This window comes from Ciconia boyciana, chromosome 1 (assembly GCF_034638445.1).
Source record: "Ciconia boyciana chromosome 1, ASM3463844v1, whole genome shotgun sequence".
In the NCBI taxonomy this organism is placed as follows: domain Eukaryota; kingdom Metazoa; phylum Chordata; class Aves; order Ciconiiformes; family Ciconiidae; genus Ciconia; species Ciconia boyciana.
This window is the reverse complement of record NC_132934.1, coordinates 114,263,772-114,284,296: the sequence shown is the minus strand read 5'-3', so window position 1 is coordinate 114,284,296 and position 20,525 is coordinate 114,263,772. Positions and strand designations below refer to the sequence as shown.

Genomic DNA, 20,525 nt, shown 5'->3' with positions numbered 1-20,525 from the left:
GTTGCTTTCAGGCAGCCGGACCTTCTCAGACCCCGACACTTGGCATCCCTCCTTGCTGTGCTGAACTCTACAGGCACTAATGTAAACGCTATGCAGAGGCTTGCTTGGTGTCGAGCTTTTTGCAGCAATCCTTAAAAGCAAACTTCCTCCACGCGCACTTTCACCACGAGCCAGAAGAGGGAGCCAGTAATTTAGTTTCCCTTTCATCAGAACTCAGCCGCTCAGACCTTTTAGACTAAAAGTGAACTTGCACGGCTTGTTTTTATGTTGCCTTTCTTTGCCATTCCCTCTCAAAACTAGAGCAGAGAGGCTCGAGGAACAGAGAGGTTCGGTTCGTTGCTTTCCCTAGATTGTTGTTTGGTAGCCTTACACAACTGCACAAACGTCTCCATGTCATTCTTGCAGTATCTTTTGCAGTAGAAGTTGGCAGAATAAAAGCGTCTGCACAAAAAAGTTGCTGTTGTAACGCTCTTTAGCTTTAGTACCATGGAGTTCGAGCCTTCATGAAAAGGAGGACATGTTACAGTCAGCAGAAGTACAGACTTTTTTTTGACACAGGGAAGGAGTGATTTTATTTTACTTACTTGTAAAGTAGCCCTTTTTTTGGGCATAAAATACTCCAAGACCACACAATGCCATTACCAGAGCCACAAATACTACAGCAGCGATGATACCACTTACATTAAGGTCATCTGTAATTATAAAACATAAGTCTGATGTTGTAAGTTGTAAAAATTTCCATTGGCTGGATTTTTTTTCCCTAATTACTACAGGCACCTTTTGTATCTATAGGTGGTCTTTGGCCCAAGCTGCACAAGTTAATTAGTAACACTTAGATGTAGATAAGCAGTCCAAAAGCACTACTGTATCACAGCCACCTTAACAGGAGTGCTTGGTACACTTCAACTGCTTAGTTCGGGTCAAAAGTAAGGAAAGAATAAGAGGAGTCAAGGGATACATACTCCTCATTATACCTATCCCAAATAAGTATTATTCAAGGCGTATGTCTCTAAGGGAAAATATCTTGAAATCTTTAAAAGTCTTAAAACAAGTGTTCTCATATAGTTAGTTTGCCTAAAATAACTGAAACAGCTGATGGCAATGCCAGGTCCCAGTCCTGAAGAACTCTTCAGGTGAGTTATTTAAAACTCAATGCTTTTTTCTTTTTAAACAGCAAGGCTTTTAAAATTCAACACAATAAAGGCCAACAAATATTTTAGCCCAGATGTCTAAAGTTCAACTGCACTGGGCTACCGAAACATCTAGCCATTTTTATTTTGAAGGTGATGACCCATGCCCATTAATCGCTATAATATATAATATAATCACTAAAATTATATTATTAATATAAGATATAATCACTTAAGAGCTTCAGGCAATCATCCATTTTAGGAAAAACAAAAACATCAACAAGCAGAAACATTTTCATAAGTTTTTGTAATATGTCCAGTTACTTACTTGGATCCTGACTTTAAACATACATTAATATATGGTTGGAAATTTTACCCCCAAACTTATCAATTTTTGTGCATTGGTTGACAGCAATTTAGGACTTTGGTGAGTATTTCCACAACAGAGGGATTCTATCTTGGTAGCTTGTGGAATACTTGCTCATCATCAACCAGGAATGCATTAAGAGCCATGATAGAGTGATTTTTCAGCTAAGTCCTAAGAAAGCACCAGACAATTGCTTTATGGAATACTTGGGGATGAACTTCTGTGCAGTATTTGTTAGGATTTGTTACCATCTGCTTTCCTATCACATCTGCAAGAGCTAGTTTTATATTTTGCAAAAATATTCATATGGTTTTGGTTATTATAGACTCTGCCCCTCCAGTCTTTGCTAAATTCTTTATTAGCTAACCAATGTTACCCTTCACCTACACTGGGAAAGTAGAAAAGAAACAGACAGCAGGATTTTTTTTTATATATATTTTTTTAAGATACACTGACTTCTTCAGTGTTCCTCTGGCAGGTATAAATTAGTCATTCAGTTAAATTTCTGATCTATTACAGTAAGATCTCACATGAATGCATCTCAAAAGGGAGGCTTTTCATAAAGAAAATAACCCAGTGGACTGGCACATTATCCTGTACACCTTCCACAAAAGCATTCTGAAATATTAAGGCTCTCATATGGATACTGCTGTTCTGTGAAGTTCAGTGTTTAGCAACCTAAAGGCTGGCTACTGCAATAATTTTAAGGTATTAAACCAGCTGCTTTTCTGTGAAATACAGTGAGATATGTTTGTGCTGTAAAAAAGGAATGCCTTACGTAGCCACAGCAACTACATATAAGGAACTATTATTATTATTATTATTATTATTATTATTATTATTATTATTATTATTATTCCTCCCCCAAAATGCCATAATTAAACAAAAAGATATAATTCAATCTGGTCTTAGCTTCTCAGTTGCATCATGCAATAAAATCATTCCTATTGCAAGACTGTTTTCCGCCCTTATTTTCTTTGACACATACCAACTTGCATTCGCTTCACTGAGCATTTCTGAGATAATCCAATCCCATTGTAGGCTTCACAGAAATACTCTCCAGTGTCATTCTTTGTAACTGTGTTAAATAGCTGTTAAGACAGAGTCCAAAACCATTATCAGAATGGAAAAAAAATCAGAATTTCCTGTGGGATAGAAATTTTGACATGTCAACAGGGTTTTTTTGTTTGCTTGTTTTTTTAAACAAAAAAAACCTGAAAGAAAGTGAGAAATTCTGGTCCAGTTCGACCTCATAATTCAGCTCCCTAGTCACATTCCCTGGTCCTTAACTTCAGCTTCTGGTCTAAGAGGGTCTTTTAGATGGACATTTAACTAGATGGAGTTTATCTACAAGGAGATTCTTTTTCAGTGGATCAGTACTGTCCAATAAAATACATTTTCTTAGACATGCTCTAATTTCAGAATCCCCAAAATCAGAACATTTTGTTCATTTTACCAAAACAACAACAAAAAATTTTTTAAAAAATCATGTATCTACAAAAAATATTTCCCACGGAAAGTTTGTGGTCCCCCTCCACCCTGAAATGGCACTTTCTCTCTTCTTCCAATGGAGAAATGCTAAACTGCACTATTTATCAAATATTATTACTGTAAAAATGAAAATGAGGAAACGAGAGGGATAGAGTCTGACCTCATGTCAATTCCAGTGTTTCTCTGTATTTATTTTTTTTTAATCATTAGACTTGTTAACTTTTTTCCCCTTTAATATATCCCATACTTTAAAACTAAGATTTTCAGAAGTGATTAGTAATTTTGAGTAGTCCACCTAATTTCCAGTGTGCTGAAAGATCCACAGCATCTCTGAATGCTTAGTCACATGTCAGTTTCAACATTTGATCATGCACAAAAGTAGCGTGTTCCTAGAACAACTCTTTACTTCTGAAAAATCTCAGCTGACAATACATTGTAAGTAATATGTATCAATTTTTTTAGAAGGATCAGCTAATGGGAGAGGGATGAGAAAGAGATAGCCAGTTCTGAGAGGAAAAAAAACCCCACAAAACAAACTACAACTAAACCAAAAACCACTAAGCTTACTTACAGCCCTGACTCATTCTCACTGACTTCACAAGTACTGGACTGGAATTTGTAAATGCCACTGGATTGCACAGATTCTGGACTGCCCTTAGTGCTGCATTCCCACTGAAGAGTGTGAAGTTGCTATTTCAGATTTTAAGGCGCTATCAAATATAACTCTGTTGACATACTGAGAGATCATTCTCACCTGGCACTAGTTAGCTAACTGACAAGGTGAAATTTGCCATGTATTGTCTAGATTCTTCTCATTCATCATTACTGCAGCCTTGCAACTCACCCAGTTTGTCTGTATCACTCAGCATCTATGGCTTGTCATTGGTGTAAGGCAGAAACCACCTTCTATGTTTGTTAACACATATTTCAGCATGACATTGATCTCCGACAAAGACCTTGTGCATTTTTCGATTAAGACCCCTGTGCATCATTATACTAAACAGTAAATTTGGTCTTCTTGATAGCTGGTTATGACAGAGTTGGTTATTACACTTACCAGAGTGCCAGACTTCTTATTCATGGTGTAAGTTATGTTTGCTGCTCTAGTGCTGCCTGTTCCTGTCTTTTGCAGTAAGGCAACACCGTTCTTGTACCATTGGTACTCAGACGGAGGAGACCCCTCAGTCTCCTTACAGCTCAGTTCCACTACTGTTCCCGTCATTGCGGAGCTGGGTACCTCACATACCGGAGTAGTCGGAGCAACTGGACAATGAAATTGCACTTGTTACACAGTCTTATCAGTATTGTCTATATAACAACAGTTTGACAGTCACTGGTGAGGAGGTGAGCACTTGTGTACGTGCTTAGAAACTACCAAATTAATCAAATGAGGTGCTGGAGAAGGGGTTGAAGGCAGGGTCCTGCTGCTGGAGAGCACAGTAAAATTTGTGAGTTGCTAAAAATGGAAGAAAGAGACTTGCTCCCAGCTTCCTCCACCACATGCTGTGTCATCCTGCCTCCAATCTATACACTCTCATCCAACTGCAGAGTTTGTTTCACCTCGTTTCTTGTATGGGGCTTCTTGCTCACAGACAGAGGAGGGATAACTCAGGGAATCTGTAGTCCAGCAATTCCCCCCTTCCCTGTCCCAGTATTTAAAAACAGAAGTGCAGAAAAGGAAAAAGATTTTTTGTATTAAAAGAAGTCAACTAGGTTTTGAAAAATTATTCTCAGAAAGAATTACCAAGGCTGGCCATCATCACAGCCATTGTATAAATTCCAGGTTGAGGACCAAAAACAATTGGCTACTAAATTTCAGTTTAAATTAAAAACAAACATTCCCACAAACAGATGCAGGAGAACTGATCATTCCTTCTGCTATGAAGATGAACGTCTCTTTTCTGACTTTTATTACATGAACAGAAAAGGAAATTCGGGGGGGGGGGTGTTTGGTAACTTGAAGCTATGTAGAAGAAAACTAAGGGTGAAGAGGCATGCATGGAACATTAAAAGCACAAGTGACACCTTAACAAGTATTCATAGTTTTTTCTTGGCTGATTTTAAAATAAAAAGCAAAAATAAAGAAAACCAAGTGAAATACTAACTAATTCACATTCACTTTCAAAAAGGTTTGTGAGCAACACACACACACACACACTCTCCTTTGGGCTCTAATATTTCAACTTTAAATTAAGAAGCCACATTTAAAAGAGGAAAGCTGTTGAGAGAGTGGAAGAAAGAAGGAATAATTGGGATTACCTCATTGTTGGAGCTAATCAGAAGTTCATTAATTTATCATCCTTTATGAAGAACTTTGAGACTTTATTTATAATTTCAAAAGATCAGATATTTTTGTATAGAAAAAAATATAGAAACTACAAAAGCAAATATTTTCTTTTCTCCCTATACAGAGAAAAGGAGAAAACTACCAACCTCTACTACTCATCCACTGGGAAAAATACCAGGAACAATGTAAGAAGAATGTGCTCAGTATTCACTTTTCCCTCCTTTCCCCAAGAGGGAAAAAAACCCACAAACCCACAAAGAACAACCACCCCCCCAAGCCAACACCATCTCTCCTGTAAATAAAGTCCACAGATTGCTAGCTTGCTGGCTGGCATTGCACAGATACTGCAGCAGTTTCTCCTTCCAAAAACAGGAGGAGACTGTAGCATATTGGAATGAAGTGCTGCTTAGGAATATTTGATAAGTGTTGACAGATGCTGACTTTCCAGTGCCAAACACCATGACCAGCTTATCCAGATTCTCAGCCACTGAGTGACTTCAGTTTTAGTAGAAATGGAAGTTTCGCCATTACATAAATCAGCATATTTGCTAAGTTTTGAGAACTGAAACCCACATTTATATCAACAAACCCCTATTTCTATTCCTTTCTAATGCAAGTGTGCATTTTGCAAAGCTCTTTTGTGAAGTATGTTGTAGAATGTGCACGTGCACATGTGTTTATAAACCCAGCCCAAAGAAGACCCAAAACCCCAGCAGCCACACACCATATGGACAACCCTACCTTCAACACCCCTTGCCATCAATCAATTTCTTTACAGAAGCCCAAATAATAAAGTTTGTACCCAATACTGTGAGAGTAATAGTAGCCTCTCCCAGGCGTTGCCCCTCTTCACTCTTTGCACTGATTTCACAGCGGTAGGTCCCAGAATCCCTTCTAGTCACATTTCTAATACGGATTCCTGTATTCAGCATCTCTGCTCGGCCTCGAAGATCACCTTTAAGGGAGAACAGACAGAGAAGTTGCTGCTCTTTGCAAATGTCTATGTCTCATTGGCTTGTTCTGAAATCACGTACAATTTATGAACTATTGCTCATTTGTTCGGTGTTAGTTCTCTATCACTAAGGAGCAATACGTAATCCCCCTCCCAAGACAGTAAGAACCTGCCACAACTTGTCCATTTAGTCAAAAAAAAACCCTCAGTTCAAAAAGCCTACATCTGTCATACATTTTCTAGTTGGAAGATGGAATGCTTTTTTTCTGCAGGTATTTCAAAAAAACATGTATAGCAGTAGTCAGGTGACAAAAAAGACATCATTTTCCACTAGAGGGATGGCAATCACTAACCTTAGTTACCTTACAGAAAGAATTGTGAGCAAGACCACAGCAAAGTATTTGACATTTTAACTTGGCAAGAAAAACTTGATGGATTTAGCAAAGATATGGCCATCAGACTTCTTACAATGAAGGTTTTTTCATTCTACGGCTTTTTATGAAATTAAAATTACGTGCACGCACAGAACCACGAGTTCCAGTGTTTCTCTAAATTAAATATAAGCAGAAAAAAAACAAGTTCATCAACAAGACCAGCACATCTTGCAAACTCTAAAAACCAACAAAATCGCTGTGCTTTTATTTTACTTCTCAACCTTCATTTGTTGTGTACAAGGTACCAGAGACCCCTATTTTCTTCAGCACATAAAGCTCAGGTAAGTCCTTTTCAGAACATATAAACAGAAATTCCACTTATGAAAAGAATACGAATAATTTAAAACATACAGCTGAGTTTCTATTTTACGTATAAAAAAATGCTGCATTATTCATATCTAAGCCTCCAGCTCTACAGGAGGCTTCCGAAACTTCTTTGAGTTTTCTGAGGTGCAGAGCTTGCAGTAGTTTTGGGGAGTTTATATCTGAATGTAATTTCATTTTTGAAAAATGTCAAGGAATATGCAGTGCCATTTTTCTTAGTTTGAGTTTTATTATATCCAACTTCAGTAAAAAGGTAACTAATCATTGATGATTTTATTAAGAAATGCTTTTTCTTCCCCCTGGGGAAGAATTATTTTCCTCAAAAGGACAGCTGTTCAGTATGGAGAGTGAAGAGCATTCTCTTTCAGTCATTTTCCTAATGTTATTCCCCAAGAAAGAGTCAATATCTATGCTAGAGAATGACATGTTAAACCATCAGTCTGAGTTCGTAGTACTGTACCTGTAAATTCACCATTGTAGTAGACAAATGAGACTCCTTGAGACTGGATTTTCTTCCATTCTATTCTTAAGCTCACCCCTTTTGAAAATTTGTGCTTGCAACTAAGAATAGCCTCTAGAGAGGGGAAAAAAAAAAGAAAAAAAGAACGCAAAAGGGAAAATTAGAGACTTTAGCATTGTGTTTGGTACACATTCAGGCTCCATGAAATTAATATTCCCCCTTCAAAAGAACTTGAGCAGTCAGCAAGGGCCAGATCTACTTCTTAAAGTGATGTCATCAGACCTTCCCCAGATTTACACAAACACAATGGGGAAACAGAAACTAGTAATTTTCCCATACTTCAGTGGCCTTTGGATCAAACTTCAGATGTTGGGGACTAGATATTCCCATGTTGCATGGGCACAGATTCTGTATTACTACCTCATTTGAGGTTTAAATATTTTCATCAGTGAGCAGACCACCATTAAAAAAGGACTCTGACCCTGTTATCAACAATATTTTGTGAATTACCATTCTGAATTCAGTATCAGTAGTTTAACTGTTTAAATGTATAACTTAATGCAGATGGAAAACATACCATTAAGACGGTTAAGTATTCTCCTAAGTAATGTACATATTTATTTACAATTTCACATTGATTATTGTAAAGGTATTTGGAAGGTGAGAGTCTGCTTCATCAAGGTTTCCCAATTAAGGACCATTTCAATGCAAACGTGATAACAAGTAAAGGGAGAAGCAACAAACAAAAACACAGACACACAAACATGTCAGACAGGGACTAACAGAGATGATGACAAAGACCATCAGTCTCCAAACAAACTGATGGGACTGTGGTGTGGGCAACTGGAGCGAGTGAGGGTCTCTGCATCAGTAGTTGGAGGGGCCACAGATGTTGGGAATGAGTGTTGGTGAGCCTCAAATCACATGTGCCTGGAGTGCTAGCTATCGGGGCAGAGAGGAGTGGCTTGAGTAAATTTAGGGCCAGCAGCTGGGGTCACACTTGGTGTGTAGGCACCCCTGGGCTTGTGGTGCTGGCTTATGGAAGTGGGGGTGTGTGGTGTGTGTGCAGTGTGTGCAGTGTTTCTATCTTCCCTAAACCTGGTGTGCCTGGAGGTGTGTGTATAATTCACTAGCAACCCTCAAGCTGGGCAAGCTGGTGAGTAGGGCAGGTGTAGCAGATGGGCAGAGGGGCTGTGCTGGTACTCAGGGGATCCAAGAATGTGCATGTGCTTGTGAATCTAGAGAGTCTTTCACCACTGAACTTCAATCTCCACCAGCCAGAGAGGAGGAAGGAGGCTTAGCTGTCTATACTGAAAGCTTTATGTGAGGCCAGGCAGTGTTATATGCAGGCGCTGTTGAAGGCAGTGCCTTGTCTGTGGCGGTCTGTGTAGCTGGCAGTGCCAGTGTCACGAGTGTGTGTATGTGTGCATGCGTGCACACACGCATGCATCCCTGGGACACACACGCAGCCTTGCTACTGGTTGAACCTGCAAATGGGAAAGCAGCAGCTATGTCCATCAGCCTGGGACAAAGACGCCCAGGTCTCCAGGAGCATTGGGGTGGGCTTCAGTGGCCAGGCATGAGGAACCCCCAGTCCCCTGGGGCTGTGGGCAGCACGGGCTGCTCATAACATCCCTTGGCGGTTACCTCTTATTTCTCTTGAGTTCTCGAGAAAAGAAAGTTCATACAATTGTTCACCTTTCTGTCTGTCCACTCAAGTTTCCCTGACTTATGTATAGTGGGCATCACCAACCAAATTTCACAGAGAGGCTGAGATTTCAACAGTTACTGATTATAGTTAAAGTTGCCATAACTGGGTAGGAAACAAACCAAAATTAGTGCTCCTAATGAGGAACAGGTCATACTGGGAGCTCAACTGTTCTTTTTTCCTCCATCACAGCAGGGCATCAGCATATGCCATCACTAATATGTAGCTTGCATCACAGTAATTGTGGTCTCTGGTCAAGCCTATAGTTATTATGGGGAGACAAGACATGACAAACTGTATAGGTGACTTATTGGGACAAACTCAGTGTTTCAGTAGTTCCATTCTCTGTGGAACAGCATGCCAAAATATATATTTATTTTTTTTTCCCCAGTAAATAACTCTTAAGTCAAGGTATTAATAAGAATTGTTGGGAGTGTCCTGGTTTCAGCTGAGATAGAGTTAATTTTCTTTATAGTGGCTGGTATGGGGCTATGTTTTGGATTTGTGCTGAAAACAGTGTTGATAATACAGAGATGTTTTAGTTGTTGCTGCACTAGTCAAGGACTTTTCAGCTTCCCATGCTCTGCCAGGTGCAGAAGAAGCTGGGAGGGGACACAGCCAGGATAGTTGATCCAAATTGACCAAAGGGCTATTCCATACCACATGATGTCATGCTCAGTATATAAAGCTGGGGAAGCAGAAGGAAGGGGGGGACACTTGGAGTGATGGCATTTGTCTTCCCAAGTAACCACTACGCGTGATGGAGCCCTGCTTTCCTGGAGATGGCTGAACACCTGCCTGCCCATGGGAAGTAGTGAAGGAATTCCTTGCTTTGCTTGCGTGCACAGCTTTTGCTTTCCCTATTAAACTGTCTTTATCTCAACCCTCAAGTTTTCTTACTTTTGCTCTTCCAATTCTCTCCCCCATCCCACCGGGGGGGGGGGGGGGGTGTGAGCGAGCGGCTGCATGGTGCTTAGTTCCTGGCTGGGGCTAAACCACGACAGGGAGACAACATCAGAGGAAAGAATCCAACCACACATCTGACTGGCTCCAAATCTATTAATAAAGTAAAATTTAGTATCTCCCAGAAAATTCTGTAAAAGAAACAAATACAGTACTGATATTGCCACCTTTAGGCTGCTCATCTTCCAATATCGGCCAGAGTATCGAGGATCAAAAGCCTTCATAGTTTTGGCAATGCCTGTCTAGCTTTCAGGAGACAAACATCCACTGCTCAAACATACAATCTGCATTAACTGGCGCTCTTGTTTCCAGTCTCAGCAAACAAGGCTGAAGGGCAATTAAGAGCTACCAACAGACCTACCCACTCACCCTTTAAAGTCTGAATTCCCAGGTCCGTTCTGCAGCGAAACAAAAAGCTTCCAAGGGGCCAGACTGGTAGCCTTGGTGATCTCTCATAGGCGAAAAAATGTCCAGACTTGAAAGAAAAATTGAGGCAGGAGGGCATTCTTTGCCAGAAACATGTTACACACGCACTGGCCGCTTTGAAAAACATGCTGTGCATTCAGGAAGCCCGAGGTTCCTGACTTCAGGTTGAGTGGATGGGTGGAGGCTTCCTGAATCTTAAGATTTGCTAAAGTTTCCTTTCCATTTTGTTTTTGTATCCTTCTAACAAAGAAAAAACATCATTCAAGCTCAGCTTGCTTTTGCTACTGACCTTGTGACAGTTGGCTGGTCTCATGAGCTGGTCTATATTAGTTGACAGAGACAGCTCAGCTGAAGTGTTCTCAGCTGAACAAGTCACCTCCATCTTGAATGAGCTGCCACTTTCTTGCATGCCACATTTTTTCATTTCAGAAAAAGCTAGCATTGATGCCCTCCCACTAATCTTATTCGGAGAAAGGGAATGGAATGGAAGAAAGGGAGTGCACGCAGAACAGAGACAACATAATAAAACCCTCCTTAGTTATAGCTCCCCTTTCCTGCTTTTTCCCATACTAATGGAGTCAGCGAGAAGTATTTTCCAGAATAGGTCTACTTGACTCGCATTAAGGTAGGCCCACAGGACATGGTGCGTCAGGCCTGGAAGAACCTTCTGGGATCTTGGGGAGGTCTCGACAATGTTTAATTTGGATTTACATCTGGTCTGGAGGCTATAATTTGGTTATAGAATATCTCAAGTTGGAAGAGACCCATAAGGATCATCAAGTCCAACTCCCTGCTCCTCATGGGACTACCTAAAACTAAACCATATGACTAAGAGCATCGTCCAGACACTCCTTGAACTCTGACAGGCTTAGTGCCGTGACCACTTCCCTGGGGAGCCTGTTCCAGTGACCGACCACTCTCTTCTACAGTAACAGGAGTTGAAGGAGAAAAGAAAAATGCACTTCAGATCAGCTGCATTCAGTTGAATAGCTATATCTATCAGCCCCTGCCATTCCCTTAGTGCTGCTACACAAAAAGAACTCGGCATGGCATCTGAGCTGCGTTAAACTGATCTCACTCTACCATACAAATAACAAAAGAACAAAATGCAAGCCATATATCATATAAAAAGACAGAACCTAATCAAGCTTTCATATTACCTGAAGAGCTTCTCTCTCTCCTCTTGCCTGTCCTGATCTCTAAATGTATTAAGTTCTTCTTCTCCAAAAGTGACAAGAATACTTGACAAGGAGCCCAGCTGATAGCTTTAGAGACCTCCAAAATATTACCTCAAACAGATGAATAAAGCCTAAAGCTCAGCAAACGGTTCTTTCAATTCCCAAATTCCCATCTCTCTCCATTCCAACCAAATGCAAAAAAACCCAAACAAAACCCCCCACATAACTCACAAACCTCACATACACGCTACTAGGATCCCTTTCTCATCTACCCAGCAAACATCAGGTTTTCTTCCCTGCCTCCTTAATTTCTCTAGCACATGTAAAATGACAAATGGCTTCCAAAAATATGACATATATAAGTATGTAAATAGCCATTATAGTTACTGACAATTAAAAATAGCCATTAAATTATAGTTACTGACAATTAGCTGACTTACAGTTGTTCTTTCTCTAGCCCTCACTTCTTGTAAGATAATTAATGCTTCTCCTTTATATCAGTTCCCATCATTTTGGGTGGAAGGAAACCAGGCAGAAGTTACAGAATGAGCTACCAGGACTGACAAACAAGTCATAGAATCACAGAATAGGTGAGGTTGAACAGGACCTCTGGGGAGCATCTAGTCCAACCCCAAATCAAGTAAGAGAAAATGGGGACAAGACCAAGATTATACACAGAGTCAATGGAGAGAGTAGGAGCAGGACCCCTCAGGAAAGAGGAAGACAATCTTAACAGCTGCACAGCTTCTGTATACTTAGTTTGCATGTATTGTGTATATATTAAAAATAATCACAGCAATGCCCATACTGTACCCTTAAACTCCTCTGCTTTTACGTTTTTGTTATCTGTTTCAATGGAAATTCCAGACACTTCATGATCTGCAAGGGAACAGAAAAAAAAAGACAATTCAGCAATAAACACTTGTAATTTCATATGTGCTTCAGCAGCTACAAGCAGTATTTTTGAGATCTCCTTACACTGGACAGATTAGATACCATCTACTAGAGAGAGCATCGGACTAAGAGCTAGACCAGGGCTGGCCACGTGGGTGGCCTTGAACAATTAATCTTTTCCTCTCCATGCCCTGGCACCTGTAAAAAATAATAATATTTCTCTTTTACAATACCATGATAATATTTACATGTGAGAAGGTCTATATAAACAGTAGGCATTGTTTTATACTGGGGTAATGTCTCAGTCTGTTTCTAACTGGGGAGACTTGTATTAAGTGTATTTTCCATTGTATTCCTATTACAAGGCAGGCATGTTTACTGAAGAATACCATGTACGGCTTCTACAGGGTAAAAAAAAGTGTCCAGTAATTGGCAGTTACCTCAAATTCCTGTTGAAGTGAGAAGGAAAACATTATTCAACATTTCTATAGTTCTACATCAAAGAGATGAAACCCCCCCATACATTCTTGGATATCTCTTGTATCGGGAATACTGAAATTCCACAGAGAACAAGTGAAATAACCACTACACCCAGCTCCCTCCTCCCCCACTGCACCTCACTATACATCCTCTCTTAAGAGCTGCTCTCCTCCCAGGAAAGGACTCCACTGTGTTCCCTCATGATTTAGAAGCGTTTCTGCAAGGCTCAAGAGTTGGTCACAGTTATTCCAATTACTCCATGGAGGGGTACAAGTCTACCAAGTGCTTAAGAACAGCTCAATACAGTTCTTTACACAGGTTTACATTAACTTTTTTTCTTCCAAAAGCATCTCAAGTCCCCTTGGGTTTAGGACCAGTTTTGAAGACAGCATGGACACTCCTGACGCAGTCCATTTCCTCCATCCACATCAGCCAACTGAACAATTGCTACAGAGGGTACGAACAAGAAATGAGCCCCTCTCCCCATCAACAATATTTAGAAACATGGCTTGTTTAAGAGCATAATGTTCTTTTGACTGACAGAAACTAGTCTTGCTTTACTCCTTTTATTCTAATCTTGCTATTTGCCTCTCTCACACACACAGACCTCCTTTGTTCATCCCCAAAGAATGTTTCCCTTTCCCCTGTCTAATTGGGGAAGAGTTGCACACAACCTAGCAGATGGATATCCAGTCTTGATCTGAAGACACAAACAAATCAAGAATCTTTTGCTTCTTATTGTTTTCTTTTGACAGTTGATTACTTCTGTTGATGCGTGTGCATCATTTCTCACTTGAGTGAGTCCATTTGGGCTTTCAACTATGGGTTCTCACAGCTCTGAGTTAGCATGCTGTTTTCATTGTATAAAGCTACCATCATAGAATGGTTTGGGTTGGAAAGGAACTTTAAAGGTCATCTAGTCCAACCCCTGCAATGAGCAGGGACATCTTCAACAGGTTGCTCGGAGCCCTGTCCAGCCTGACCTTGAATGTTTCCAGGGATGGGGCATCTACCAGCTCTCTGGGAAACCTGTTCCAGTGTTTCACCACCCTCATTGTAAAAAATGTCTTCCTTATATCTAGTCTGAATCTACCCTCTTTTAGTTTAAAACCATTACCCCTCGTCCTATCACAACAGGCCCTGCTAAAAGGTTTGTCCCCATCTTTCTTATAAGACCCCTTGAAGTACTGAAAGGCCACAATAAGGTCTCCCCAGAGCCTTCTCTTCTCCAGGCTGAACAACCCCAACTCTCTCCGCCTTTCTTCACGGGAGAGATGTTCCATCTCTCTGATCATTTTTGTGGCCCTCGTCTGGACCTGCTCCAACAGGTCCATGTCCTTCTTATGTTGGGGTACACAGTACTCCAGGTGAGGTCTCACCAGAGCGAGTAGAGTGGCAGAATCACCTCCCTCAACGGCTGGTCACACTTCTTTTGATGCAGCCCAGGATACCATCAGCCCTCTGGGCTGCAAGTGCACATTGCTGGCTCATGTCCAGCTTTTCATGCACCAGCACCCCCAAGTCCTTCTCCTCAGGGCTGCTCTCCATCCCTTCATCCCCCAGCCTGTACAGATACTGCGGGTTGCCCCGAACCAGGTGCAGGACCCTGCACTTGGCCTTGTTGAACCTCATGAGGTTCACATGGGCCCACTTCTCAAGCTCGTCCAGGTCCCTCTGAATGGCATCCTGTCCCTCAGACATGTCAACCGCACCACTCAGCTTGGTGTTGTTTGCAAACTTGCTGAGGGTGCACTTGATCCCACTGTCTATGTCATTGATGAAGATATTAAATAGTAGTGGTCCTGCACACCATCATGGTTTTCTTCTCAATTAAAGATCATTCCTTATTGTTCAAGTCTGGCACTACAGAGGGAATTCTCCATCCAAATGTTCCTATGGCCCTTTCCCTCCATAATTTTCTAGTTTTTTTCAGGATCCTTTAAAAATACAGGTTGTGGTTCTGTCAGTATATATAATCATTGCCTCTGTGAGTCTTGGAGCAACAGTCAGAAGAGGTATTTGAGTCCCCGGTGCTGTCGCAAAAGTTCAGTTACTCATTCACTGTAATCAGTTGTGGTGGGTTGACCTTGACCAGCTGCCAGACGCCTACCCAGCTGCTCTCTCACTTCCCCTCCTCAGCATGACAGGGGAGAAAATAAAATTAAAAAGCTCATGGGTCAAGAGAAAGATAGGGAGATCACTTCGCAATTACCACCACAGGCAAAACAGACTCAACTTAGGGAAAATTAATTAAGTGTAATGCCAATTAAAAATAGAGTAAGCACAGGGGTTGTGGGGAATGAGGGTTGCAGTTGGTCCATAACAGCTCCTCTCTGCTGCTCCTTCCTCCACACACTTTCCCCCTGCTCCAGCGTGGGCTCCTCTCTATAGGCCACAGTTACTCTCAGGAGCCTGCTATAACATGGATCCTCCATGCACTTCAGCTTCCTTCAAAGCATATCCACTTGCTCCTGTGTGGGATCCTCCACAGACTGCGGTGTGGATATCTGCTCCAGTGTGGTCCTCCATGGGCTGCAGGGCAACACCTGCTCCACTGTGGCTTCTCCATGGGCTGCAGGGTATCCTCCCACTCTCCCCGCGGTGCTCGCAGGGCTGTTTCTCACACTTTTCCCCTCACCCCTCACTGCTGGGCAGCGTTTTGCCCTTTCTTACCCAGGCTTTCCCCAAGGCACTGCCATCATGGCTGCGGGGCTCAGCCGTGCCCTGCGCTGGGGCCGTTGGAGCCGGCTGGAAGCGGCTGTGTCCGGCACGGTGCAGCCCCGGCCTCTCCTCACAGAGGCCGCCCTGCAGCCCCCTGCCAGCGCCTGGGCACCTGCACCCTGTACCCCTGTATTACTCACCAGAGTTGCTGTTTCCTAGATATCTCACCATCCCCTTCCAAATGTATGTCCAACATTTCTTGTTTCTAAGAGAATACAGCTTCACACTTGGCAACATAAAGTGAATTTTCATATGTGCACATTACCAGAAGATCCAAATTTGTGTGCAACTATCCTGTCCTTAATATGCTTTAATTTTATCGTCACCTTTGTTTTACCCCAAAATAGTTGCAGCAGAAGTTTATAATACAAAAATAAATAAGAAGTGAAGAAGACAATTCCAGCAATGCCATTTACGTACCCTTAGAATACTGAAATAGCAAAAAATATTTGCATTACAAATAACGCTTGGAAATTTTTTCCACCCTATCAAGAAAGGAAACTTTCCTGTTGGACTTTAAAAAAGAAATAAAAAAACCAAGTTACCCTCCCACCCCCTGTTGAAACCAGAGGCGGGAACTGCTTCTCCAGCGCCTCCCAAAGTAACCGTTACTCCTGCATGTCCACACAGAGACCATCTCCTTGGTTTTGTCCAAACCTGGTCTAGAATAAAGCCTGAAGTCATTAAGTAATTTTCCTTTTAACCTATTAAGCCCTATTTAGATTTATGGAAAGAAAATTAGCTTTTGACTTTTACCCGAACCATGTTGTTTCTAGAACAATAACCCCCCCATATCCTATACGCCAACAGATAACAGATCGTGTTTATCTATTGAAATAACATCTTCCTTCATGTGTTTATGATGGGCAGCAGCATTTTGTTCTGAGGCTCTGACAGCAGCTAACACTTGCTAACACTTAGGTAGGAAGCATTTCTAGGACTCCAGTATGTGGGTAAAGCCATTTACAAATTATTGGCACATCAACCTTCTCTGTCTGGACACAAGGCAGCTCAAATACATGCAATTCACTACTGTATTACATTCACTGTTTCATGGACCTGGAAGTTTCTCTCCTCCTCTTTAATACAGATGTCACACAACTCACTGTCATGGTCTAAGTATTCATAAGCTAGAAGCCACAATAAGAAAACATGTTTTATGACTTCTGGGGCAGGATCATGGTACTTACTTCTCACTATGGAAGTCATCACTAAATTACTTTGTGTACTTTGTATTGGGAGCTTGCAATTGCACAAAGTCTCCATATTTCCCCTTGCATCAAAGGAATTTATAGAATACATGAAGTTTCTATTATGCAATGCAGTAAGTACAAAATACATCAGAAAAAAAGAAAGAAAAGTTCAACATACACACAGCCCTCCTCCTCACACACACACACACAAACCACACATATACATGTCCCTCTTCAAGCAGTAGAGTCCAAACAGTAACTTAAGGTGGTGCAGAGATAGCTGACTGAATTAAAACCATTATATATTCTGATCAAGCAGAAACACAGGAGAGCTCTTTAAAGCTAGAGCATCTCTTCCTTGAAATGTCCTTTTAGAAATGCCTCCACCAATTATTCAGAATCAAAGATTTAAGCTCTGGATTTTAATTCACCATATAAAAACAATAGTGAAAAGATGACCTATTACTGTACCAGTAAACTTTTTGTTCATCAAATGCTTTTATACAGACTGAAAAAAACCCCTACTTTTACATGTTAGTAACTTCATTTGTTAGAAGTAAACCACAAAAATACACACTTTCCATTTGATAATTACTTACACAGCTGTAAACTGATACTACTAGCTGGAGGAATCATTAAGGAAAAGCATATTAGTCAAACCAAATCAAAGGAAACAGTGTGCCTGGAGGAAATTACATGAGAACAGAATCAAAACAAAGTTATAAGTACAAGAGAAAAAGCAGTCTTGTGGTATTTGTTTTGCCAAGTTCTAAATAGCAGGTGGTCTGGAGCAAAGCTTAACAAAGGATTTCAGAGGATACTGTTAAGTTTAGGAAGTCCGATGTCCCAAGAATAAAGTGATAATGAAGCCAGTTCTCTTACTGAAATCCCTGAAAGAGAATAGGAAACCAGACATCTGTTTGGTGTTAGCATCCTTCAGACACGTGACCATCTCAGGATAAACCCCCGGCAACATGCTTAGATGCTGATGCAGACTTCTCAGCTATGTAACTACCTACCATGAGGTACTCAAACGATACTTAGAGTTTTGCCACAGTTACATCATTTAAACACTCACATCTGTTTTGGCTCTTCTGTTGCCATATTTTTTCCTAAGAGAAGTAGTCCATAGATTACATAGTCCATAAATGGGGAAGGGGAAGGAGAAGCTATCTACCTTTGGACATAAGTAGTTGTGAATGAAAAAAAAAAAAGACTAACTCCCATTCTTCTTAATAGTCTTAGATGCAGTTGCTACAACCGAAAGGCTACCAACCCACGGTGGCATTGGCAGGCTAGACTACGTTAACTCCGACAGTTAACAACAGGCAGGGCTCAGACCCGCCACTCTTCCCAGCCACGTTGCTGTCAGCAGTCAGTGTTTAAGCAGCCTTCGTCTTTCATCAGTTCTGCTTGGTAAATGCTAACCTCCAGCAAACATGCTGGAGAGAGATCACGAGTATTCACAGCCTCTGCAGGAGTCTCCTGTGTTGGCCAGAGTCCTTAAACGATCTCCGAAATTGGCAATTTAGGCACCAAAACGTAGCCTGAAATAACTGGAATAAACCCAGCTTCATTAAGTAAACATAACAAATATGGCATTAAGACTTCAAATTTTGGACAAGGGCTAGAAGAAATTATCCCACAACATGGGAAAAAAAAAAGGAAAAAGAAGCTCAACTTCAGTCTTTCAGTTATCTTGAGTTACAAAATTTCCTGAATCTTAAAGAATAGTAATAGAACAGGATTTACTTTGGGGAGCATTTATCCGCTTCACAAAAAAACAACCCTGCATATCTTCAGCCACAGAAAACAAATAAGGGAGTAGTCTGAAGGGAGGGTCTGCAGGGTGGGAATAAGCAGCCCATCTAAGTCCAGATGTGGTGAGCAAGTTTGTATTTTAATAGGCATGGTGTGACTGCATAAGGATGGTAACCTAAGAGAGAAGGCACATTTTCTGGCTGACCAGCTAAAGGGGTCTAAAACACAAAAGGAACTTAAAGAACTTCTCAGGCACCCCTTCACTTATGTGGTAGCTGTCAGCAGTGCTCCTGTCATGTGTTGGAAACTGCTAGACTTAAACACAGCAAGTTTTAGTTGTTCAGACCCCAGAGCTGCTGCAACTCTCTGGGACCTGGTGGTAACACATACAGCTTTTGAGAGTAGCTTAACATCCTGTGAAATACGTGGCAAGATTTTCAACACTCTTACTGGCTAATTAGGACATAGACCTTGCAGATGTTTTTAATCAAGGAAGAAAACCTAGGGATCCTACACTATGTACACATATGCTAACCCTACATCAGTGGCAAATGAGAAGAGTTTTTCTAGCAGCTTGAAGAAACTGCTTTTAACAAAGAAGTTAAGTTTTCAGTCCTTACAACTATGAGGAAAACCGTTCCTCGATATGAGCAGATGCAGTGCTGGTTTTCTGGCACTACAAAGAAGTTGTTCTAGTGTATCTGTGCTGGTAATATTTCAAGCATCAGGAAAAAAAATATGGCTAGCTATTTTCACTCCTTAGACAGTACTAGAAATGCAGTATCTTGGTCTTGACTCTTTGGGAATAACAGAGATACAGCAGAAGCAGGCTTTTAGATACTCAGAAGGTTCAAAGCAGAGGGGGATGCAGGGAATAAAAGCTCACTGGCAGAGTAACACAGCTTAATTTCTATGTTGTAGGCAGTGCCTTTTCCATAAGGAGATTTATTAATAACCTCATGAAAAGCCTTGTAATGAACTGCAATTTGTGCACATAGATACCTGCTAGCTTTCCCTCCCCTCCTTTTATACAAGCCCTCTCCTAACTCCTGACAAATTTTTTATTCATGGAGAAATGGACTAGGTTTTTGGACCAAGGGCAGGGGCAGTGGGAAGAAAACAGCTAAATCCAATATTTGGTTTGGCTTCTCTTTTGGAAGAGCAGCTATTACAAAATTAAAATTCCATCTCTACAGCTGAGTATGACACACACACAAAATTGACCTTCCCCTCACCCCCAGCAAAACAAAAAACCCACCAAACTTCCCCAAAACCCAAAGGCATTTTCCCCCCTTCCAGCCCAGGCTCAGAGCCATGCATAATGGAGTAATCCTCCACTCCGTTTGCCCTCCTGCGCAGAGTTACACATTTGAAGCTGATAACAAGGCCAGCATCCAGATGATAGGTCAGTTAGATATCTAACACACACATTAAGTGTCTTGCTGGGAAGTCAGCAGATACTCTCTTCACCATTTTTTATTAAAAGATCTCAAATTAAGAGCAAAAGCAGTCAATTTAAAAACATAAATATTATCTACAGATACTCAAGTAAGACAAAGCAGTCAAGTTTTAAGTTTCCTGCCTGCAGGATCTCTATTGCAACAAAGCAAGGTGTCACCCTAAAGTGTACTTTAGGGTGGTTCCTCCAAACAGAAAAACCTGACAAGTAGTAGGTTGTTTCAGAAAAAGACAAAAATCCCGCAAAAGAAACCCACAAAAAACCACAAACAAAAACCACCAAAACAAAACCACCCCA

The 20,525-nt window shown here is 41.1% G+C and overlaps 1 protein-coding gene across 1 annotated transcript in view; it reads right to left on the bottom strand.

The window, feature by feature from the left end:
- Window positions 1–340: 340 nt before the first annotated feature.
- JAM2 (junctional adhesion molecule 2) overlaps window positions 341–20,525 on the bottom strand; it is a 36,041-nt gene continuing 15,856 nt past the window's right edge. The window contains exons 2-7 of the mRNA XM_072844650.1: window positions 12,534–12,599; window positions 7,446–7,559; window positions 6,078–6,230; window positions 4,046–4,251; window positions 2,486–2,588; window positions 341–692 (exon numbers count right to left, since the gene is read on the bottom strand). Coding sequence (XP_072700751.1) covers window positions 577–692; window positions 2,486–2,588; window positions 4,046–4,251; window positions 6,078–6,230; window positions 7,446–7,559; window positions 12,534–12,599 — 758 coding nt within the window. The 3' untranslated portion in view covers window positions 341–576. The remainder of the gene's footprint in view (window positions 693–2,485; window positions 2,589–4,045; window positions 4,252–6,077; window positions 6,231–7,445; window positions 7,560–12,533; window positions 12,600–20,525) is intronic.